The sequence below is a fragment of the Oncorhynchus kisutch genome, linkage group LG10 (assembly GCF_002021735.2).
Source record: "Oncorhynchus kisutch isolate 150728-3 linkage group LG10, Okis_V2, whole genome shotgun sequence".
Lineage (NCBI taxonomy): Eukaryota > Metazoa > Chordata > Actinopteri > Salmoniformes > Salmonidae > Oncorhynchus > Oncorhynchus kisutch.
In genome coordinates this window covers 6,488,178-6,513,349 of record NC_034183.2, presented here as the reverse complement: position 1 = coordinate 6,513,349, position 25,172 = coordinate 6,488,178, and the positions used below count along the sequence as shown (strand labels likewise).

At 46.3% G+C, this 25,172-nt stretch overlaps 1 protein-coding gene across 1 annotated transcript in view; it reads left to right on the top strand.

The window, feature by feature from the left end:
* Nucleotides 1-18,592: 18,592 nt before the first annotated feature.
* Nucleotides 18,593-25,172, top strand: part of LOC109898172 (anoctamin-9) — a 34,638-nt gene continuing 28,058 nt past the window's right edge. The window contains exons 1-3 of the mRNA XM_031832952.1: nt 18,593-18,798; nt 22,090-22,182; nt 24,392-24,514. Of these exons, the coding sequence (XP_031688812.1) occupies nt 18,778-18,798; nt 22,090-22,182; nt 24,392-24,514 (237 nt within the window). The 5' untranslated portion in view covers nt 18,593-18,777. The remainder of the gene's footprint in view (nt 18,799-22,089; nt 22,183-24,391; nt 24,515-25,172) is intronic.

Genomic DNA, 25,172 nt, shown 5'->3' with positions numbered 1-25,172 from the left:
CATAACCCCACCGCCACCATGGGGCACTCTGTCAGCAAACCGCTCATCCTCACAACTTTATACACGTGGTCTGTGGTTGTGAGGCCGGTTAGACGTACTGCCAAATTCTCTAAAATGACATTGGAGGCGGCTTATGGTAGAGAAATGAACATGAAATTCTCTGGCAACAGCTCTGGTAGATATTCCTGTAGTCAGCATTCCAATTGCACGTTCCCTCAAAACTTGAGACAACTGTGGCATTGTGTTGTGTGACAAAACGGCACATTTTACAGTGGCCTTTTATTTACACAAGGTGGAACAGACAAATAAAATAATCTTCCAATGTACTCCACCCAGAGTTTAAACTTCTCTCCTCAGGCAGACGCAACAGCTTCTCATTGTAAACTGAACAGATTGCACTCCTTCATCCCGTTAGTGACACTAAAAAACGGCAGTACGTACAGGAGAACCCCATGTTCAATTTGATAAAGACATGTGCAGTATATTTCTATATGTATTATATAAAATCATGATTAGGTGGGCTATATATGTTAAGGATATATCTGGGGCAAAGCGTCACTTCTCACAGTCTGACACATTTTTTAAAATAGATTGTCACTGCCAAATACCCGTAATATCACCTATCCAGTCAAGCTGAACAAAGTTAAACAATCTTGAACCACAGATTTTCCATAGGGTATAAGTCATGATAGAGGGAGTCACAAATCACACATCAAGGTTTAGCTTGGTCATGTTCTTAATGGTTAGAGCTTTGGGCCAGTAATCAAAAGGTTGCTGGATCAAATCCCCGTAGCTGACAACTGGGGGGAAAAAATATTTTGTCGTTCTACCCCTGGACAAGACAGTTAACCCACTGTTCCGCGGTAGGCTGTCATTGGAAATAAGACTTTGTTCTTAACTGACTTGCCTATTTAAAAAAAGGTAAATATTTTATATGGTGTACAGTATAACCAGGAGTCTCGAAGCAGTCAAATAGTCAGGTTTTATTCTCTATTCTTTACAATTCTAAGCTTGGGTGAAGCGGATCAAAAACAAAACACAATTTGCCTTTAGGTCAATCTGTGGCTAACACTTAGCTGCTAACGTTGCTAGCTAGCTTCTTTAACAGACGAACGTTAGGTTAGCTAGCTTGGTATATAGTTAACACATTGATGTCACACATCATTAAAAACCTAGTAGCTAGCTACATCTATGAAGAACATAGATACTGGTAGCTAGCTAACGTTACACCAAATACAGAGCTCTTAACTGAGTAGCAAAAATGTTACGTTAGCTGAAATATCTACCGACATCTCTACCGAACACGCACTGAAAGTTTGAAACACACCGGCCAAAGCAGCCCCTCAAAACGGTCTTCTTCTATGAGGTTTAACGGCAGTTGGCATCCAATTAGTTGCATTACCACCACCTAATAGACTGGAGTAAAACTCCCTTATACTTTTCTAGAAAAATGTACTGAATAAAATGCCCTACCATCTAAACACTACACTCACTAATTTCAAAATGATATAAAATAAAAAATATCACCACCCTACTCCACTAATTAAATGTATTTATTTCTACCTCATTCCATCATACTGAAAGGAGGGGACATCACCGCTTAACCCATCCTGTAATTATTCTGATGTCATGTCTCACACACCCAAATAGCTCTCTGCAGCTGCCACCACAACCTCTATTTTCTGCGACTTCCATTCCACCCCTGCAGCACAATTGATAACCATTGCTATGAATGCTAAAAATCCAATCTTACTGAAACTTATATCACTTTTTGGCCTCTCCCTCTGTACTGGTATATCTCTACTACTCTCCCCACTCCTCCCTCTGTACTGGTATATCTCTACTACTCTCCCCACTCCCCACTCCTCCCTCTGTACTGGTATATCTCTACTACTCTCCCCACTCCTCCCTCTGTACTGGTATATCTCTACTACTCTCCCCACTCCTCCCTCTGTACTGGTATATCTCTACTACTCTCCCCACTCCTCCCTCTGTACTGGTATATCTCTACTACTCTCCCCACTCCTCCCTCTGTCCTGGTATATCTCTACTACTCTCCCCACTCCTCCCTCTGTACTGGTATATCTCTACTACTCTCCCCACTCCTCCCTCTGTACTGGTATATCTCTACTACTCTCCCCACTCCTCCCTCTGTACTGGTATATCTCTACTACTCTCCCACTCCTCCCTCTGTACCTGTATATCTCTACTACTCTCCCCACTCCTCCCTCTGTACTGGTATAGTCTCTACTACTCTCCCCCCTCCTCCCTCTGTACTGGGTATATCTCTACTACTCTCCCACTCCCCCTCTGTACTGGTATATCTCTACTACTCTCCCCACTCCTCCCTCGTACTGGTATATCTCTACTACTCTCCCCACTCCGCCATCTGTACTGGTATATCTCTACTACTCTCCCCACTCCCCACTCCTCCCTCTGTACTGGTATATCTCTACTACTCTCCCCACTCCTCCTCTGTACTGGTATATCTCTACTACTCTCCCCACTCCTCCCTCTGTACTGGTATATCTCTACTACTCTCCCCACTCCCCACTCCTCCCTCTGTACTGGTATATCTCTACTACTCTCCCCACTCCCCACTCCTCCCTCTGTACTGGTATATCTCTACTACTCTCCCCACTCCTCCCTCTGTACTGGTATATATCTCTACTACTCTCCCCACTCCTCCCCCTGTACTGGTATATATCTCTACTACTCTCCCCACTCCTCCCTCTGTACTGGTATATCTCTACTACTCTCCCCACTCCCCACTCCTCCCTCTGTACTGGTATATCTCTACTACTCTCCCCACTCCCCACTCCTCCCTCTGTACTGGTATATCTCTACTACTCTCCCCACTCCTCCCTCTGTACTGGTATATATCTCTACTACTCTCCCCACTCCCCACTCCTCCCTCTGTACTGGTATATCTCTACTACTCTCACCACTCCCCACTCCTCCCTCTGTACTGGTATATCTCTACTACTCTCCCCACTCTCCCTCTGTACTGGTATATCTCTACTACTCTCCCACTCCCCACTCCTCCCTCTGTACTGGGTATATCTCTACTACTCTCCCCACTCCTCCCTCTGTACTGGTATATCTCTACTACTCTCCCCACTCCTCCTCTGTCCTGGTATATCTCTACTACTCCTCTCCCCACTCCTACCTCTGTACTGGTATATCTCTACTACTCTCAGCACTCCTCCCCTGTACTGGTATATCTCTACTACTACTCCTCCCCACTCCTCCCTCTGTACTGGTATATCTTCTACTACTCTCCTCCCCACTCCCACTCCTCCCTCTGTCCTGGTATATCTCTACTACTCTCCCCACTCCCCACTCCTCCCTCTGTACTGGTATATCTCTACTACTCTCCCCACTCCCCACTTCCTCCCTCTGTACTGGTATATCTCTACTACTCTCCCCACTCCCACCTCCTCCTGTACTGGTATATCTCTACTAGCTCCCTCCCCTCCTCCTTCTGTACTGGTATATCTCTACTACTACGCCCTCTCCCCAACTCCTGCCCCTCTGTACTGGTATATCGCTACTACTCTCCCCACTCCTCCCTCTGTACTGGGTATGACCTCTACACCTCGCCCTCCAACATCCTTCCCTCTGTACTGGTACTATCCTCTACTACTCTCCCCACTCACCACTCCTCCCTCTGTACTGGTATATCTCTACTACTCTCCCCACTCCTCCCTCTGTACTGGTATATCTCTACTACTCTCCCCACTCCCCACTCCTCCCTCTGTTACTGGTATATCTCTACTACTCTCCCACTCCTCCCTCTGTCCTGGTATATTCTCTACTACTCTCCCCACTCCTCCCTCTGTACTGGTATATCTCTACTACTCTCCCCACTCCTCCCTCTGTACTGGTATATCTCTACTACTCTCCCCACTCCTCCCTCTGTACTGGTATATCTCTACTACTCTCCTGACTCCTCCCTCTGTACTGGTATATCTCTACTACTCTCCCTACTCACCACTCCTCCCTCTGTACTGGTATATCTCTACTACTCTCCCCCACTCCTCCCTCTGTACTGGTATATCTCTACTACTCTCTCCCCACTCCTCCCTCTGTACTGGTATATCTCTGCTACTCTCCCCACTCCTCCCTCTGTACTGGTATATCTCTACTACTCTCCCCACTCCTCCCTCTGTACTGGTATATCTCTACTACTCTCCCCCACTCCCCACTCCTCCCTCTGTACTGGTATATCTCTACTACTACTCTCCCCACTCCTCCCTCTGTACTGGTATATCTCTACTACTCTCCCCACTCCTCCCTCTGTACTGGTATATCTCTACTACTCTCCCCCACTCCCCACTCCTCCCTCTGTACTGGTATATCTCTACTACTCTCCCCCACTCCTCCCTCTGTACTGGTATATCTCTACTACTCTCCCCACTCCTCCCTCTGTACTGGTATATCTCTACTACTCTCCCCACTCCTCCCTCTGTACTGGTATATCTCTACTACTCTCCCCACTCCTCCCTCTGTACTGGTATATCTCTACTACTCTCCCCACTCCTCCCTCTGTACTGGTATATCTCTACTACTCTCCCCACTCCTCCCTCTGTACTGGTAGATTCTCTACTACCTCCCCACTCCTCCTCTGTACTGGTATATCTCTACTACTCTCCCCACTCCCCACTCCTCCCTCTGTCCTGGTATATCTCTACTACTCTCCCCACTCCCCACTCCTCCCTCTGTACTGGTATATCTCTGCTACTCTCACCACTCCTCCCTCTGTACTGGTATATCTCTACTACTCTCCCCACTCCCCACTCCTCCCTCTGTACTGGTATATCTCTACTACTCTCCCCACTCCCCACTCCTCCCTCTGTCCTGTAATATCTCTACTACTCTCCCCACTCCCCACTCCTCCCTCTGTACTGGTATATCTCTACTACTCTCCCCACTCCTCCCTCTGTACTGGTATATCTCTACTACTCTCCCCACTCCTCCCTCTGTACTGGTATATCTCTGCTACTCTCACCACTCCTCCCTCTGTACTGGTATATCTCTACTACTCTCCCCCACTCCTCCCTCTGTACTGGTATATCTCTACTACTCTCCCCACTCCTCCCTCTGTACTGGTATATCTCTACTACTCTCCCCACTCCCCACTCCTCCCTCTGTACTGGTAAATCTCTACTACTCTCCCCACTCCCCACTCCTCCCTCTGTACTGGTATATCTCTACTACTCTCCCACTCCTCCCTCTGTACTGTATATCTCTACTACTCTCCCCACTCCCACTCTCCCTCTGTACTGGCTGATATCTCTACTACTCTCCCCACCTCCTCCTCTGTCCCTGCGTATATCTCTACTACTCTCCCCACTCCTCCCTCTGTACTGGTATATCTCTACTACTCTCCCCCACTCCTCCCTCCTGTAACTGGTATATTCTCTACTATCTCCCCCACTCCTCCCTCTTTACTGGTATATCTCTACTACTCTCCCCACTCCTCCCTCTGTACTGGGTATAATCTTCTACTACGTCTTCCCCACTCCTCCTCTGTACTGCGTATATACTTCTACGTACTCTCCCCACTCCTCCCTATGGTCACTGGTATATTCTCTACTACTCTCCCCACTCCTCCCCTCTTTACTGTATACCTCTACTACGCCTCCCCACTCCCCACTCATCCCTCTGTACTGGTATATCTCTACTACTCTCCCCACTCCTCCCTCTGTATTGGTATATCTCTACTACTCTCCCCACTCCTCCCTCTGTACTGGTATATCTCTACTACTCTCCCCACTCCTCCCTCTTGTACTGGTATATCTCTACTACTCTCCCCACTCCTCCCCTCTGTACTGGTATATCTCTACTACTCTCCCCACTCCTCCCTCTGTACTGGTATATCTCTACTACTCTCCCCACTCCTCCCTCTGTACTGGTATATCTCTACTACTCTCCCCACTCCTCCCTCTGTACTGGTATATCTCTACTACTCTCCCCACTCCTCCCTCTGTACTGGTATATCTCTACTTACTCTCCCCAACTCCTCCCTCTGTACTGGTATATCTCTACTACTCTCCCCACTCCCCACTCCTCCCTCTGTACTGGTATATCTCTACTACTCTCCCCATCTCCCCTGTACTGGTATATCTCTACTACTCTCCCCACTCCTCCCTCTGTACTGGTATATCTCTACTACTCTCCCCACTCCCCACTCCTCCCTCTGTACTGGTATATCTCTACTACTCTCCCCACTCCCCACTCCTCCCTCTGTACTGGTTTATCTCTACTACTCTCCCCACTCCTCCCTCTGTACTGGTATATCTCTACTACTCTCCCCACTCCTCCCTCTGTACTGGTATATCTCTACTACTCTCCCCACTCCTCCCTCTGTACTGGTATATCTCTACTACTCTCCCCACTCCTCCCTCTGTACTGGTATATCTCTCCCTCCCCACTCCCCACTCCTCCCTCTGTACTGGTATATCTCTACTACTCTCCCCCACTCCTCCCTCCTCCCTCTGTACTGGTATATCTCTACTACTCTCCCCACTCCTCCCTCCTCCCTCTGTACTGGTATATCTCTACTACTCTCCCCACTCCTCCCTCTGTACTGGTATATCTACTACTACTCTCCCCACTCCTCCCTCTGTACTGGTATATCTCTACTACTCTCCCCACTCCCCACTCCTCCCTCTGTACTGGTATATCTCTACTACTCTCCCCACTCCTCCCTCTGTACTGGTATATCTCTACTACTCTCCCCACTCCCCACTCCTCCCTCTGTACTGGTATATCTCTACTACTCTCCCCACTCCCCACTCCTCCCTCTGTACTGGTATATCTCTACTACTCTCCCCACTCCTCCCTCTGTACTGGTATATCTCTACTACTCTCCCCACTCCTCCCTCTGTACTGGTATATCTCTACTACTCTCCCCACTCCTCCCTCTGTACTGGTATATCTCTACTACTCTCCCCACTCCTCCCTCTGTACTGGTAATCTCTACTACTCTCCCCACTCCCCACTCCTCCCTCTGTACTGGTATATCTCTACTACTCTCACCACTCCCGACTCCTCCCTCTGTAGTGGTATATCTCTACTACTCTCCCCACTCCCCACTCCTCCCTCTGTACTGGTATATCTCTACTACTCTCACCACTCCTCCCTCTGTACTGGTATATCTCTACTACTCTCCCCACTCCTCCCTCTGTACTGGTATATCTCTACTACTCTCCCCACTCCCCACTCCTCCCTCTGTACTGGTATATCTCTACTACTCTCCCCACTCCCCACTCCTCCCTCTGTACTGGTATATCTCTACTACTCTCACCACTCCTCCCTCTGTACTGGTATATCTCTACTACTCTCCCCACTCCTCCCTCTGTACTGGTATATCTCTACTACTCTCCCCACTCCCCACTCCACCCTCTGTACTGGTATATCTCTACTACTCTCCCCACTCCTCCCTCTGTTCTGGTATATCTCTACTACTCTCCCCACTCCTCCCTCTGTACTGGTATATCTCTACTACTCTCCCCACTCCTCCCTCTGTACTGGTATATCTCTACTACTCTCCCCACTCCTCCCTCTGTACTGGTATATCTCTACTACTCTCCCCACTCCTCCCTCTGTACTGGTATATCTCTACTACTCTCCCCACTCCTCCCTCTGTCCTGGTATATCTCTACTACTCTCCCCACTCCTCCCCTCTGTCCTGGTATATCTCTACTACTCTCCCCACTCCTCCCTCTGTCCTGGTATATCTCTACTACTCTCCCCACTCCTCCCTCTGTACTGGTATATCTCTACTACTCTCCCACTCCTCCCTATTACTGGTATATCTCTACTACTCTCCCAATCCTCCCTCTGTCCTGGTATATCTCTACCTACTCTCCCCACTCCTCCCTCTGTACTGGTATATCTCTACTACTCTCCCCCACTCCTCCCTCTGTAACTGGTATATCTCTACTACTCTCCCCACTCCTCCCTCTGTACTGGTATATCTCTACTACTCTCCCACTCCTCCCTCTGTACTGGTATATCTCTACTACTCTCCCCACTCCCCACTCTCCCTCTGTACTGGTATATTCTCTACTACTCTCCCCACTCCTCCCTCTGTACTGGTATATCTCTACTACTCTCCCCACTCCTCCCTCTGTACTGGTATATCTCTACTACTCTCACCACTCCTCCCTCTGTCCTGGTATATCTCTACTACTCTCCCCACTCCTCCCTCTGTACTGGTATATCTCTACTACTCTCCCCACTCCTCCCTCTGTACTGGTATATCTCTACTACTCTCCCCACTCCCCACTCCTCCCTCTGTACTGGTATATCTCTACTACTCTCCCCACTCCTCCCTCTGTCCTGGTATATCTCTACTACTCTCCCCACTCCTCCCTCTGTACTGGTATATCTCTACTACTCTCACCACTCCTCCCTCTGTACTGGTATATCTCTACTACTCTCCCCACTCCTCCCTCTGTACTGGTATATCTCTACTACTCTCCCCACTCCCCACTCCTCCCTCTGTACTGGTATATCTCTACTACTCTCCCCACTCCTCCCTCTGTACTGGTATATCTCTACTACTCTCCCCACTCCTCCCTCTGTCCTGGTATATCTCTACTACCCTCCCCACTCCTCCCTCTGTACTGGTATATCTCTACTACTCTCACCACTCCTCCTCCCCTTTAACCCATCTTCCCTCTACTTTCTTCACTGCCTCAGCATATGACAACTTCTGCTCTACTCTAACCCTGGAAACTTCAACCTGTCTCTCTCATGTCTGATCTCCAGCTCCATGGGCACCTCTACAATTAACACATTCCACTACTTTCCCCTCTTCTTCACTCTCTCTCTTAGACCTCCTCCCCCTCTCTTTTCCCCTCAATTCTTCCTCCTCAAAACGGTCTTGAGTGACAACAAATCAGCCCAATTGGCACTGCTCTCCTACTTTTCTCAACACGCTCATTATACGAGTCACTCCAGGGATGTAGCTACCTACGACTACCCCCTTCTCTAAAAGCCAACTCATGCTTTAACCCAAATTTGTGGTCGGAGGCGCCGTATGGATAGTGTGACGCAATTGCATAGTCTCCGGAAACAACGCAGAGGCCAAATTGAGCTCTGTACCACATCGCCGTGCGCCTCTCAAATAATGTTGTAACGATGCAGAGGGCTCGGCATACCTCTGCATTGACCTGAGTTGTTGACAGTAGTTGAGGGCAGGAAGTCCTGTATGAACACAAACTCACTTCCTTGACAACTTCCTTTACGACAGCTCTAAGCTGCTCTGACCTCTGACTTCTGCAGAGGCCGTATCACCATATCACCTTATCACTGTAAATGCTGCACGGCCAATGCAGACGTCAGATTGACCATGCAGTGCCTTTTACAGAACCTAAATCAGACTGTGTTATCCTTGGGACGTACCAATTATGCACCTGTGACGTCAATCCCATTTAAGATAAAAATGTTAAGCTGCAAAATTAAACTCTTAACCAAATTCACATAGAAATACGAGTTTGTTTTATAATTGAAAATATACAATTATTTGTGTAAAACGAACAGTGAAACATGACTCAGACCCTCTGGGTTAAAAACAGAGCCATGACTCCCTTTAGCAGAAACGATAGACTACGACTGATTAGCACCTAGGTTAAAAGTAGATTTTCTATTTGGAAAACTGTTGTTGATGTTGACACACTGCTAAAACATAAACGGACCATGGATTATCTATGCACAGGACTTGTTTTAGCCTAAATACCGATGTAACACAGTATCAAGAACACAGACAGACTACAGCTGTAAAGCAGCAATGCCGGGGTTCAGTAATCATTGTGCCACTATCAGAACCAATTGGACACATTGCCTTGGGATGAGTTACTGTGCTACTGTTTCCTATGCATGCCATATATCAGAACACAAAATCAAACTGATCATGCAATATATTATGCTTTTGATGTATTTTGGACCATTTTCAATGACGTTATCTACTTTCAAACATATTTTTCTGCTGAGCCTCTGGACCCGATCGGCACCAAATTTGGTACATTACATCTACAGATACACCTCTTTTATTTTCCAAGACTTTTGCTCAAACAATATGGATTCGATGAGCCAATGAGCTTGCGTGAATGTTTTTTTTTCTTCCCCCATCCAACAGCTCCACCATGTGGCCAAACTGAAGAGTACTTTACAGCTTTGCTAAGACTCATATCCCTGAGCATGTGTGTCAAATTCCATCATTCTGAGTCAAACCGATCAAGAGATATGAACACGTGCCTGTTATAGCGCCACCGTGTGGTCGATCTGAATTGTTCTCGCATATGTTGAGTCTTGACAGTATTTTGAATATGTGTTAGCAGTGAGAGGGGGGAGAGGGAAGTGAGAGGGGGGAGAGGGAGAAGGGAGAGGGGGGGGAGAGGGAGAAGTGAGAGGGGGGAGAGGGAAGTGAGAGGGGGAGAGGGAAGTGAGAGGGGGAGAGAGAGAAGTGAGAGGGGGGGAGAGGGAGAAGGGAGAGGGGGGGGGGGAGAGGGAGAAGGGAGAGGGGGGGGAGAGGGAGAAGTGAGAGGGGGGGGAGAGGGAGAAGGGAGAGGGGGGGGAGAGGGAGAAGGGAGAGGGGGGGGAGAGGGAGAAGGGAGAGGGGGGGGAGGGAGAAGTGAGAGGGGGGAGAGGGAAGTGAGAGGGGGGGGAGAGGGAGAAGTGAGAGGGGGGGAGAGGGAGAAGTGAGAGGGGGGGGAGAGGGAAGTGAGAGGGGGGGAGAGGGAGAAGTGAGAGGGGGGGAGAGGGAGAAGGGAGAGAGGGGGGGAGAGGGAAGTGAGAGGGGGGGAGAGGGAGAAGTGAGAGGGGGGGGAGAGGGAGAAGGGAGAGGGGGGGGAGAGGGAGAAGGAGAGGGGGGGGGGGAGAGGGAAGTGAGAGGGGGGGAGAGGAGAAGTGAGAGGGGGGGAGAGGGAGAAGGGAGAGGGGGGGGGGAGGGAGAAGTGAGAGGGGGGGAGAGGGAGAAGTGAGAGGGGGGGAGAGGGAAGTGAGAGGGGGGGAGAGGGAAGTGAGAGGGGGGGAGAGGGAAGTGAGAGGGGGAGAGAGAGAAGTGAGAGGGGGGGAGAGGGAGAAGGGAGAGGGGGGGGGGGAGAGGGAGAAGGGAGAGGGGGGGGAGAGGGAGAAGTGAGAGGGGGGGGAGAGGGAGAAGGGAGAGGGGGGGGAGAGGGAGAGAAGGGAGAGGGGGGGAGAGGGAGAAGGGAGAGGGGGGGAGGGAGAAGTGAGAGGGGGGGAGAGGGAAGTGAGAGGGGGGGAGAGGGAGAAGTGAGAGGGGGGGAGAGGGAGAAGTGAGAGGGGGGGGGAGAGGGAAGTGAGAGGGGGGAGAGGGAGAAGTGAGAGGGGGGAGAGGGAGAAGGGAGAGAGAGGGGGGGAGAGGGAAGTGAGAGGGGGGGAGAGGGAGAAGTGAGAGGGGGGGGGAGAGGGAGAAGGAGAGGGGGGGAGAGGGAAGTGAGAGGGGGGGAGAGGGAGAAGTGAGAGGGGGGGGAGAGGGAGAAGGGAGAGGGGGGGGGAGGGAGAAGTGAGAGGGGGGGAGAGGGAGAAGTGAGAGGGGGAGAGAGAGAAGTGAGAGGGGGGGAGAGAGAAGTGAGAGGGTGAAGGTGTTTGTTTCAAGGGACAGTACATTTGGACGATGTCTATCAGGCGTGGAGGATACTGCTTTAGGGCCTGTAGGAGGTTGATAGTGAAATTTTACAATGTTGAAATAATACGATGATGATGGGATGTTGAAAATGTAACTGTTGAAGGTGTTACTATTGAAGATGTAACTGTTGAAGATTAAACTGTTGAAGATTTAACTGTTGAAAATTTAACTGTTGAAAATGTAACTTCCCATAGGGTGGCACACAATTGGCCCAGTGTCGTCCGGGTTTGGCCAGGGGATAGGCCGTTATTGTAAATAATTTTTTTTTTCTTAACTGACTTGCCCAGTTAAATACAGGTTAAATAAATCAAAATGAAAAAAACTAGTAGTGATGATGATGTTTATCTGGATATATTAAGGATGTTAGTTTGACCTAGAATAACCCCAGGTCAGACTAGCTAGGAGAGACCTAAAAGGAGGTCAGGTAACCATAGTGATACGGGGCTCGGATCCTTATGAGATGAGGCTCGTTACATTTGGTATCGGCGCATCCTTCATGGAGGGGTTAGGGGTTACGTGTGTCACGGCTCGCTTGAGCCTGGGGCGGGGAGCCTGTGGTTTTAGAAAGCCTAGAGTAAGAAAAAATGCGTGGTTTGTGGTTGGCTGGAAATGCCCCTTTAAGGGTCATGAGAGGGTTTGCAGATGCAGGTGCAAGAATTTTGTAGAGGTGTCAGCAAAACCGCAGTGCTGGTAGGCGAGGAGTAATGACCACAGGGGCAGTGCTGGTAGGTGAGGAGTCATGACCACAGGGACAGTGCTGGTAGGTGAGGAGTCATGACCACAGTGACAGTGCTGGTAGGCGAGGAGTCATGACCACAGGGGCAGTGCTGGTAGGCGAGGAGTCATGACCACAGGGACAGTGCTGGTAGGCGAGGAGTCATGACCACAGGGGCAGTGCTGGTAGGCGAGGAGTCATGACCACAGGGACAGTGCTGGTAGGCGAGGAGTCATGACCACAGGGACAGTGCTGGTAGGCGAGGAGTCATGACCACAGGGGCAGTGCTGGTAGGCGAGGAGTCATGACCACAGGGACAGTGCTGGTAGGCGAGGAGTCATGACCACAGGGACAGTGCTGGTAGGCGAGGAGTCATGACCACAGGGACAGTGCTGGCAGGCGAGGAGTCATGACCACAGGGACAGTGCTGGTAGGCGAGGAGTCATGACCACAGGGACAGTGCTGGTAGGCGAGGAGTCATGACCACAAGGGCAGTGCTGGTAGGCGAGGAGTTATGACCACAGGGACAGTGCTGGTAGGCGAGGAGTCATGACCACAGGGGCAGTGCTGGTAGGCGAGGAGTAATGACCACAGGGGCAGTGCTGGTAGGTGAGGAGTCATGACCACAGGGACAGTGCTGGGACCACAGGGACAGTGCTGGTAGGTGAGGAGTAATGACCACAGGGGCAGTGCTGGTAGGCGAGGAGTCATGACCACAGGGACAGTGCTGGTAGGCGAGGAGTCATGACCACAGGGGCAGTGCTGGTAGGTGAGGAGTCATGACCACAGGGACAGTGCTGGTAGGTGAGGAGTAATGACCACAGGGACAGTGCTGGTAGGTGAGGAGTCATGACCGGGCAGTGTTGGGACCACAGACAGGTCATTTGGGCAGCAGGTGTTATTAGGACAAGGATGTTGTTCGTGAAGAAAAGTGTCTTTGGACTTGTTAGAAGAGCCTGTTGTCTGTTGAAGACTGTAGCTTTTTAGCTCATATATATATATATATATACAGTCTATGAGCTAAAAAAGCTCATATATGACTTGGATTATACTTGGTTGTGTTCTTAAAATGTTAAAGTAAAGTTCTAGAAGGAATCCTTAAGGTTACCTTATTGATATACATTTTAAGTAGCTGTTAGTTTTTAAACACCAACTGAGGGACTGATCATCCTGAGGGGGGCGACAAAAGACTGTTTATAGTTGTAGACGGTAAGAGACCGTCTGTCTCGTTTTTAACTGCTGTGCTTATCATAGAATTGTAATAGGCAAAACAAATATTGCATTGGTAGCCTAATAGGGGTTTTAGATAAGGGCGCTGAAGGTATCCAATCCATGGATAATTGCTTGTGTGATTATTGATGTGTGTTATTGATTTATTGATTGATTGATTGAGCTGGGACTTTTTATGTCTGTTTCTGGAATTTTGAATGAATTTATTTTATTGTTCTGAAACCCCGTGTCATAAAAGAGTCATGCATGTCGTTTTACTCTAGGTTTCTGAAATAGATTGATTGAGGATTTTTTTTAGCATCTGGTTAATTAGTGTATTGGAAACCTGAGTTGCTGGTATAAAATAACCTGAGACTGAACTATAGGGACTGAGTGCATTGGTCTGAGTCGTAAGATGGTGGCGCTACAAAGTATTAACTTAAGGGGGCTGAATAATTTTGCACGCCCAATTTTTCAGTTTTTGATTTGTTAAAAAAGATTGAAATATCCAATAAATGTCGTTCCACTTCATGATTGTGTCCCACTTGTTGTTGATTCTTCACCAAAAAAATACAGTTTTATATCTTTATGTTTGAAGCCTGAAATGTGGCAAAAGGTCGCAAAGTTCAAGGGGGCCGAATACTTTCGCAAGGCACTGTATGTACTGAACACACAATATGTACTGAACCTACAGTATGTACTGAACACACAATATGTACTGAACCTACAGTATGTACTGAACACACAATATGTACTGAACCTACAGTATGTACTGAACACACAATATGTACTGAACACACAATATGTACTGAACCTACAGTATGTACTGAACACACAATATGTACTGAACACACAATATGTACTGAACACACAATATGTACTGAACCTACAGTATGTACTGAACACACAATATGTACTGAACCTACAGTATGTACTGAATACACAATATGTACTGAACCTACAGTATGTACTGAACACACAATATGTACTGAACACACAATATGTACTGAACCTACAGTATGTACTGAACACACAATATGTACTGAACCTACAGTATGTACTGAACACACAATATGTACTGAACACACAATATGTACTGAACCTACAGTATGTACTGAACCTACAGTATGTAATGAATTTCATGGCTATAGGTCACCTGGGGGGTGAGGGGCGTGACCTTTTAAAGTTAGCATTTTCAATCGCCACCATGTGGGCATTTGGCATGGCATGAGAGGGTGTGGCATGGCATGTGGGGGTGTGGCATGGCATGGTATGGCATGAGAGGGTGTGGCATGGCATGGCATGAGAGGGTGTGGCGTGGCATGGCATGAGAGGGTGTGGCGTGGCATGTGGGGGTGTGGCATGGCATGTGGGGGTGTGGCATGGCATGTGGGGGTGTGGCATGGCATGGCATGAGAGGGTGTGGCGTGGCATGTGGGGGTGTGGCATGGCATGATCCTTAACTATCATTTACTTTACATCCTCCTAAACCTTATTATTTATTTATTATTATTATTTTGTATGAATTTGTATTTCCCCCCCCCCCTCAAATTCACAGAACTGGTAGAGTAATAATAATGACTGAAAATAAATAAAAATCCCCCCCCCCCGAACGCCATAATGAACGCCGACAAATACAATAGTGTTTCACTAGCTCCACTGTTGAACGCCATGATGAAAAAGAAACAGACGGGTTTAAATTGAAAGCAGGGATGTTTTGGTCCCGTAAAGGGTTGGAATAAATGGAGGACAATGAGCCCATTTGGAAGCTAGATGTGTAGTCCTTGGCAACAGGGAGAGGGCCTAGGCTATGCACTTATTGTATGGTACTATGTTGCTTAGCAACATGAAAGTTAGGACAAATTATACAGGTCATCTCAACAAGCCTAAAATAGCCTGCAGTTGTTTGCATATGAAGTTAACAGCAGTGGCTATACATGATTGCTATCAGGATACAGAACGTCATTATGGCTCAGGACAACAACAAATATTATTATCCCTATCCTCTCTGTCTTATAGCCTCTCCTCTCCCTATCCTCTCAGTTGGACAGCCTCTCCTCTCCCTATCCTCTCTGTCTTACAGCCTCTCTCTATCCTCTCTGTCTTATAGCCTCTCCTCTCTATCCTCTCTGTCTTATAGCCTCTCCTCTCTATCCTCTCTGTCTTATAGCCTCTCCTCTCTCTGTCCTATTTGTCTTATAGCCTCTCCTCTCCCTATCCTCTCTGTCGTACAGCCTCTCTCTATCCTCTTTGTCTTATAGCCTCTCCTCTCCCTCTCCTCTCTGTCGTACAGCCTCTCTCTATCCTCTCTGTCTTATAGCCTCTCCTCTCTCTATCCTCTCTGTCTTATAGACTCTCCTCTCTCTATCCTCTCTGTCTTATAGCCTCTCCTCTCTCTATCCTCTCTGTCTTATAGCCTCTCCTCTCTCTATCCGCTTTGTCTTATAGCCTCTCCTCTCTCTATCCTCTTTGTCTTATAGCCTCTCCTCTCCCTATCCTCTCTGTCGTACAGCCTCTCCTCTCTCTATCCTCTCTGTCTTATAGCTTCTCCTCTCCCTATCCTCTTTGTCTTATAGCCTCTCCTCTCCCTATCCTCTCTGTCGTACAGCCTCTCTCTATCCTCTTTGTCTTATAGCCTCTCCTCTCCCTCTCCTCTCTGTCGTACAGCCTCTCTCTATACTCTCTGTCTTATAGCCTCTCCTCTCTCTATCCTCTCTGTCTTATAGACTCTCCTCTCTCTATCCTCTCTGTCTTATAGCCTCTCCTCTCTCTATCCTCTCTGTCTTATAGCCTCTCCTCTCTCTATCCGCTTTGTCTTATAGCCTCTCCTCTCTCTATCCTCTTTGTCTTATAGCCTCTCCTCTCCCTATCCTCTCTGTCGTACAGCCTCTCCTCTCTCTATCCTCTCTGTCTTATAGCTTCTCCTCTCTCTATCCTCTCTGTCTTATAGCCTCTCCTCTCTCTATCCTCTCTGTCTTATAGCCTCTCCTCTCTCTATCCTCTCTGTCGTACAGCCTCTCCTCTCTATCCTCTCTGTCATACAGCCTCTCCTCTCTCTATCCTCTCTGTCTTACAGCCTCTCCTCTCTCAATCCTCTCTGTCTTATAGCCTCTCCTCTCCCTATCCTTTCTGTCTTATAGCCTCTCCTCTCCCTATCCTCTCTGTCTTATAGCCTCTCCTCTCCCTATCCTCTCTGTCTCATAGCCTCTCCTCTCCCTATCCTCTCTGTCTTATAGCCTCTCCTCTCTATCCTCTCTGTCGTACAGCCTCTCCTCTCCCTATCTGTCGTACAGCCTCTCCTCTCCCTATCTGTCGTACAGCCTCTCCTCTCTCTATCCTCTCTGTCTTACAGCCTCTCCTCTCTATTGTACAGCCTCTCCTCTCTATCCTCTCTGTCATACAGCCTCTCCTCTCTCTATCCTCTCTGTCTTACAGCCTCTCCTCTCTATCCTCTCTGTCGTACAGCCTCTCCTCTCTCTATCCTCTCTGTCTTACAGCCTCTCCTCTCTATCCTCTCTGTCGTACAGCCTCTCCTCTCTCTATCCTCTCTGTCTTACAGCCTCTCCTCTCTATCCTCTCTGTCGTACAGACTCTCCTCTCTCTATCCTCTCTGTCTTACAGCCTCTCCTCTCTATCCTCTCTGTCGTACAGTGGACGTCTCGGTTCATAGACAATCAAACTGGGTCAATGTCTGACTTGTAACATACAGTGTATGTAGAAATGTAAACAGCTCCTCTATATTGGCAGATCTCTTAATTTCACAGTATTGGTGCCGACAGTCACAGGGACCCTGGTTTGAGTCGTGGTAGTAGGCGCCTTTTCCCTAATACTCTGCATCGGTGTCAGGGCCAACGAAAGCGCTCCAAATTCGCAATGAGAAATTCATCTTAGATTGTTATTTTTTTTTTTTGGGGGGGGGGGAGTTTAAATATTTAAAGCAGTTGTTATTTTTGAATGAAATAATTGACCCAGATCATTGCTACAAAGTGCTGTGATTTAAAAAAATACTGAATACATTGTTTAACTCAACATGCAATAATTTCAAATATTTTACTGAGTTACAGTTCATATGAGGATATAAGTCAATTGAAATAAATACATTAGGCCCTAATCTATGGATTTGACATGAGTGGACAGGGGTGCAGCAATGGGTGGCCCCCCGACAATTCTTCAGGTGAAGAAGACGAATGTGGAGGATGGAGTGGTGACACTCCATCCTCTAAAACACACAATTCTCCACACAATTCTCTAAAACAACATTGGAGGCGGCTTATGGTAGAGAAATTAACATTAAATTATCTGGCAGCAGCTCTGGTGGACATTCCTGCCAGTCAGCATGCTAATTGCACTCTCCCTCAAAACTTGAAACATCTGTGGCATTGTGTTGTGTGACAAAACGGCACGTTTTAGAGTGGCCTTTTATTGTCCCCCGGCACAAGGTACACCTGTGTAATTATCATGCTGTCTTATCAGCTTCTTGATACGCCACGCCACGCCTGTCAGGTGGATGGATTATCTTGGCAAAGGAGAAATGCTCACTAACAGTGATGTGAATACATTTGAGCACAACATTTAACAGAATAGCTTTTTTTATTCAGATCATGAAACATGAGACCAACATTTTATATCGTCGCGTTTATATTTTAGTTCAGTGTATTTCAGCGTCTTCTCACCTGACAACTGCGCTGCCTATTTGCGGTCCTTTAAAATGTGTACTCTGCCGCCACCTGTCGGTTGTCAGCAAGTACTGTACACAATCATTCTGAGATTTCCAACTTCTTGATGCCCAGATTGAATAACTATCAAGGGAATTATTTACACATAATAACGCATAATAACTCAGTTTAACCAACCAAGTAGTATGCTAGCATATATTTCTGCTGATATTTCAAACCACAACACATCCCGATTCCAAAGGTTGTCAGCGGTCCAAGAGAGTAGTAAAACCACCTAGTGACATCACTGTGCAACAGGTAAAGTCGCTTTTACATTCCTGAGCCTGAGAAACGAACACGGTGTTTGAGTTTCTTGGGAAAGTACGTAAGAAGTGGTTTGACAGGTGCACTGAATGCTATTTATGTTACATGCAAATGTTGAATAAAAAAAATAAAAAATAAGAATCGTCCTTTGAGCGCGCGGTGTGGCTTGGTCGGAGATCTCTCTGTTTGTGTTGAACACCTATTCAGCTGTCATGTCGCGGCACAGGAGACAGGTAGATACAACTATTTTTATTATAATAGACGGCTGATTAAATGGGGATCCACATGCATGTCAACAAGATGTTTGAGTATCCGTTTAGCCTACATACTGTAACTAACTAACTATACATGAACAAATAATCGGCATAAGCCTACGTTTGTATTGATTACTGTTGAGTATATATTTGTGGTGGTCTTTCACATAGTGGGTAAATTGATTCATTTCACGGCTAGGAAGAAATATATGAATGGGCAGTGGAATATGATCCTGTGATTGACCTTGATTGCATAGGCTACATGATCAAATATTGCATAATTCCACTTTGTTTTATTTGCGTAGCATAGCTAGGTTTAGGCTACACATTGACATAAGTGGGCCCATGCGCTTTCTCTCAACATGCGCTACGATACACCGGTCATATACCTTATTCTAGGATAATGTATGGCCTGATGAGCTGCTCTCTGCGGACTGTAGTCTATTATAATTCTGTTCTCTTGTAATGACAGATACGTATCTGTTATCCCCTGAAACGTGAAGCCTGACCCGCACATAGTGAATCATCGCTTTTAAAAAATTAGGTCACAAAAAAGGAGTGACTGGAATTTGTTTTTTTTCAACATACAATTCACATCTTCTGGCGTCTTTAGGGGCTCGAGAGAAGTGTGTTGTTTGTGTGTCTCGGGGTTTATGTCACTTGTAATATCTTTAATTAGATTAACTATGAACAACAGTACCAGTCAAAAGTTTGGAAACACCAACTCATTCAATTGTTTTTCTTTATTTTTACTATTTTCTACATTGTAGAATAATAGTGAAGACACCAAAAACTATGAAGACATCAAAAACTAGAGGATAAGTTCATTAGAGTTAACTACACCTCAGATTGCAGCCCAAATTAACACTTGACAGAGTTCAAGTTACAGACACATCTCAACATCAACTGTTCAGAAGAGACTGTATGAATCAGGCCTTCATGGTCAAATTGCTGCAAAGAAATCACTACTAAAGGACACCAATAAGAAGAAGATACTTGCTTGGGCCAAGAAACACGATGCAATGGACATTAGACTGGTGGAAATGTGTCCTTTGCTTTGCTGGTGACACTGTCTGTGATTTGAATTCTTATTTAGAATTCAAGTGAAACATAACCAGCATGTCTACCACAGCATTCTGTGCTCACAAGTGCTCAGCATATGTGGGAACTCCTTCAAGACTGTTGGAAAAGCATTCCAGGTGATGCAGGTTGAGAGAATGCCAAGAGTGTGCAAAGCTGTCATCAAAGGCAAAGGAAGGCAACTTTGAAGAATCTCAAATATTAAGTAGATTTAGATTTTGTTTAACACTTTTTTGGTTACTACATGATTCCATATGTGTTATTTCATAGTGTTGATGTCTTCACTATTATTCTACAATGTAGAAAAATTGTAAAAATAAAGAAAAAACCTTTAATGAGTTGGTGTGTCCAATCTTTTGACTGGTACTGAATATATATTTTTTCTACAAACACATGAGAAATAAAACACTGTGTTTAGGTTACTAGGTTACTAGGTTACTAGGTTACTCTCAGCATGAACAAAGAACTAGGAAGACTGACTGGATCTTATCGTTGCGCCTCTGTTGCCGCAGAAACACTCTTCACCCCGGACATGTATAGCAAAAAGAAGTCAATGCATCGCGGCCCTCACAGCTAACGTCCATTTGGAAAGCATAAGCTGGAGGAGTTTTTGAGTCGGGGCAGTAAATTCTTCATTTAATAACAGTGTTAACTGACAAAGGTATTGTTGTGAGTTTCTGTGCCTCTGCCTCCCCACACATTGTTTTCAGCACGTCAATTGCTGCTGGTAATATTAAAGTCTCTGCAATAGTGTTGTGGTTTCATAGCGTAGCGGGCCTAGCCGTTCACTGTGGGAATGACTCAAGTGCAATAATCGAACTCCTATGTTTTAGACCAGCATCGAACTCCTACTCACCTTGCTGTGTGGTCCTGTGTTCTCATCATGTTTTAGGCCAGCATCGAACTCCTACTCACCTTGCTGTGTGGTCCTGTGTTCTCATCATGTTTTAGGCCAGCATCGAACTCCTACTCACCTTGCTGTGTGGTCCTGTGTTCTCATCATGTTTTAGGCCAGCATCGAACTCCTACTCACCTTGCTGTGTGGTCCTGTGTTCTCATCATGTTTTAGGCCAGCATCGAACTCCTACTCACCTTGCTGTGTGGTCCTGTGTTCTCATCATGTTTTAGGCCAGCATCAAACTCCTACTCACCTTGCTGTGTGGTCCTGTGTTCTCATCATGTTTTAGGCCAGCATCGAACTTCTACTCACCTTGCTGTGTGGTCCTGTGTTCTCATCATGTTTTAGGCCAGCATCAAACTCCTACTCACCTTGCTGTGTGGTCCTGTGTTCTCATCATGTTTTAGACCAGTATCGAACTCCTACTCACCTTGATGTGTGGTCCTGTGTTCTCATCATGTTTTAGGCCAGCATCGAACTCCTACTCACCTTGCTGTGTGGTCCTGTGTTCTCATCATGTTTTAGACCAGCATCAAACTCCTACTCACCTTGCTGTGTGGTCCTGTGTTCTCATCATGTTTTAGGCCAGCATCAAACTCCTACTCACCTTGCTGTGTGGTCCTGTGTTCTCATCATGTTTTAGACCAGCATCGAACTCCTACTCACCTTGCTGTGTGGTCCTGTGTTCTCATCATGTTTTAGGCCAGCATCGAACTCCTACTCACCTTGCTGTGTGGTCCTGTGTTCTCATCATGTTTTAGGCCAGCATCGAACTCCTACTCACCTTGCTGTGTGGTCCTGTGTTCTCATCATGTTTTAGGCCAGCATCGAACTCCTACTCACCTTGATGTGTGGTCCTGTGTTCTCATCATGTTTTAGGCCAGCATCGAACTCCTACTCACCTTGCTGTGTGGTCCTGTGTTCTCATCATGTTTTAGGCCAGCATCAAACTCCTACTCACCTTGATGTGTGGTCCTGTGTTCTCATCATGTTTTAGGCCAGCATCAAACTCCTACTCACCTTGCTGTGTGGTCCTGTGTTCTCATCATGATTTAGACCAGCATCGAACTCCTACTCACCTTGCTGTGTGGTCCTGTGTTCTCATCATGTTTTAGGCCAGCATCGAACTCCTACTCACCTTGCTGTGTGGTCCTGTGTTCTCATCATGTTTTAGACCAGCATCGAACTCCTACTCACCTTGCTGTGTGGTCCTGTGTTCTCATCATGTTTTAGGCCAGCATCGAACTCCTACTCACCTTGATGTGTGGTCCTGTGTTCTCATCATGTTTTAGGCCAGCATCGAACTCCTGGAGCTGATGGGAGTGGTGAAGGAAAACGGGAACCATTTTGATAGTCCTGAGACATCACCACTACTTCCCTCAGTGGTAAGAGATGACTGATGAAACACTGGCCTAGTTCACTGTATTACTGTATGTAAAACCAGATTTACAGTGCATTACTGGTTGTTTTATATAGTCCATGGACAGTCATACAGTGCATTCGTAAAGTATTCAGACCACTTAACTTTTTCACATTTTGTTACGTTACAGACAATCTAAAATGGAATTTAAAAAAAAGATTCCTCATCAATCTATACACAATACCCCATAATTACACCACAATACACCATAATTACATCACAATACCCCATAATGACATCACAATACCCCATAATGACATCACAATACCCCATAATAACATCACAATATCCCATAATGACAAAGCAAAAACAAGTTTTCTATAAATTTTAGCAAATTTATTAAGAACAAAAAAAATTGAAATATTACATTTACATAAGTATTCAGACCCTTTACTCAGTACTTTGTTGAAGCACCTTTGGCAGCGATTACAGCCTCGAGACTTCTTGGGTACGATGCTACAAGCTTGGAGCTCCTGTGTTTGGTGAGTTACTCCCAGTCTTCTCTGCAGATCCTCTCAAGCTCTGTCAGGTTGAATGGAGAGCGTCACTACACAGCTAATTTCAGGTCTCTCCAGAGATGTTCGGTTGGGTTCAAGTCAAGGCTCTGGCTGGGCCACTAAAGGACATTCAGAGACTTGTCCCGAAGCCATCCCTACAATGTCTTGGCTGTGTGCTTAGGGTCATTGTCCTGTTGGAAGGTGAACTGTCACCCTAGTCTGAGGTCCTGAGCGCTCTGGAGCAGTTTTTTTTATCAAGGATCTCTTTGTACTTTGCTCCGTTAATCTTTGCCTCGATCCTGATTGGTCTCCCAGTCCCTGCTGCTGAAAAACATCCCCACAGAATGATGCTGCTACCGCCATGCTTCACCGTAGGGATGGTGCCAGGTTTCCTTCAGATGTGACGCTTGGCATTCAGGCCAAACAGTTCAGTCTTGGTTTCATCAGACCAGAGGATCTTGTTTCTCATGGTTTGAGAGTCCTTTAGGTGCCTTTTGGCAAACTCCAAGCGGGCGGTCATGGACCTTTTACTGAGGAGTGGCTTCCGTCTGGCCACTCTACCATAAAGGCCTGATTGGTGGAGTGCTGCACAGATGGTTGTCCTTCTGGAAGGTTCTCCTATCTCCATAGAATAACTCTGGAGCTCTGTCAGAGTGACCATCTGGTTCTTGGTCACCTCCCTGACCAAGGCCCTTCTCCCCTGATTGCTCAGTTTGGCCGGGCAGCCAGCTTTAGGAAGAGTCTTGGTGGTTCCAAACTTCTTCCATTTAAGAATGATGTAGGCCACTGTGTTCTTGGGTACCTTCAATGCTGCAGGCATTTTTTGGTACCCTTCCCCAGATGTTTGCCTCGACACAATCCTGTCTCGGAGCTCTAAGGACAATTCCTCCAACCTCATGGCTTGGTTTTTGCTCTGACCTGCACTGTCAACTGTGGGACCTTATATAGACAGGTGTGTTTCCAAATCATGTCCAATCAATTGAATTTACCACAGGTGGACTCCAATCAAGTTGTAGAAACATCTCAAGGATGATCAATGGAAACAGGATGCACCTGAACTCAATTTCGAGTCTCATAGCAAACGGTCTGAATATTTATGTAATTAAGGGATTTCTGTTTTATCTATTTTTAATAGATTTGCTGAAAAAACAGTTTTTGCTTTGTCATCATTGGATATTGCGTGTAGTTTGATGAGGATTATTATTATTATTTTTAAATCAATTTTTGAACAAGGCTGTAATGTAATAAAATGTGGGGAAAGGGGTCTGAATACTTTCCGAATGCTCTGGGATACATCAGTTACTGTATGTAACCATCATGTCATAGATTTATTTTCGTCTTTATGTTCAGTATTGGATCCATCAAATCACTCAAGTCTACACTATGTTGTTAATCTTTCCTCCTCAGCATAGTGTGTGGTTCTTCTTTCCTCCTCAGCATAGTGTGTGGTTCTTCTTTCCTCCTCAGCATAGTGTGTGGTTCTTCTTTCCTCCTCAGCATAGTGTGTGGTTCTTCTTTCCTCCTCAGCATAGTGTGTGGTTCTTCTTTCCTCCTCAGCATAGTGTGTGGTTCTTCTTTCCTCCTCAGCATAGTGTGTGGTTCTTCTTTCCTCCTCAGCATAGTGTGTGGTTCTTCTTTCCTCCTCAGCATAGTGTGTGGTTCTTCTTTCCTCCTCAGCATACTCCACTGTCATATGACTATGTCCTGGTCGCTAAGACAGTGGATGATCCGGAGAAAGATACCTTCAAGATGCAAGAGGCCTTTATCGAGAAACTAAAGATGAAGAACTTGAAGATAACAGTGAGTTATATTACCAGTTTAACAAGCTGTAGAGTTAGGTTGTTCTTAAGCCGAGGCTAGTTTATCGTCCTTTTTGTTGTTCTTGTAAAATACATATTATCTTTATAAGAGTTTTTAAAACCAAATTTAAGTATAATCATGTCTGTGTGGGCTTAAACTAAAATGAGTTTACCTGCTCATTATTTCCTAGTCGATTATCTTAGCTTTGTTATAAGACATTATAAAGGCTCAAGCCTCTATTTTAACAAACTTAACACAATGATAATCTAAGGCTCAGGCCTAAATTTTAACAAACCTAACGCAATGATAATCTAAGGCTCAGGCCTCTATTTTAACACAATGTTAATCTAAGGCTCAAGCCTCTATTTTAACAAACCTAAGGCAATGATAATCTAAGGCTCAAGCCTCTATTTTAACAAACCTAACGCAATGATAATCTAAGGCTCAGGCCTCTATTTTAACAAATTTAACGCAATGATAATCTAAGGCTCAGGCCTCTATTTTAACAAACCTAACACAATGATAATCGAGGGATCAGGCCTCTATTTTAACAAACCTAACACAATGTTAATCTAAGCACAGGCGGTAGCGCTATAGGTTCAGGGGTGTGTCAGAAATATTTTTGCTATTTTTTACTATCACAATTATTGAAGCACTT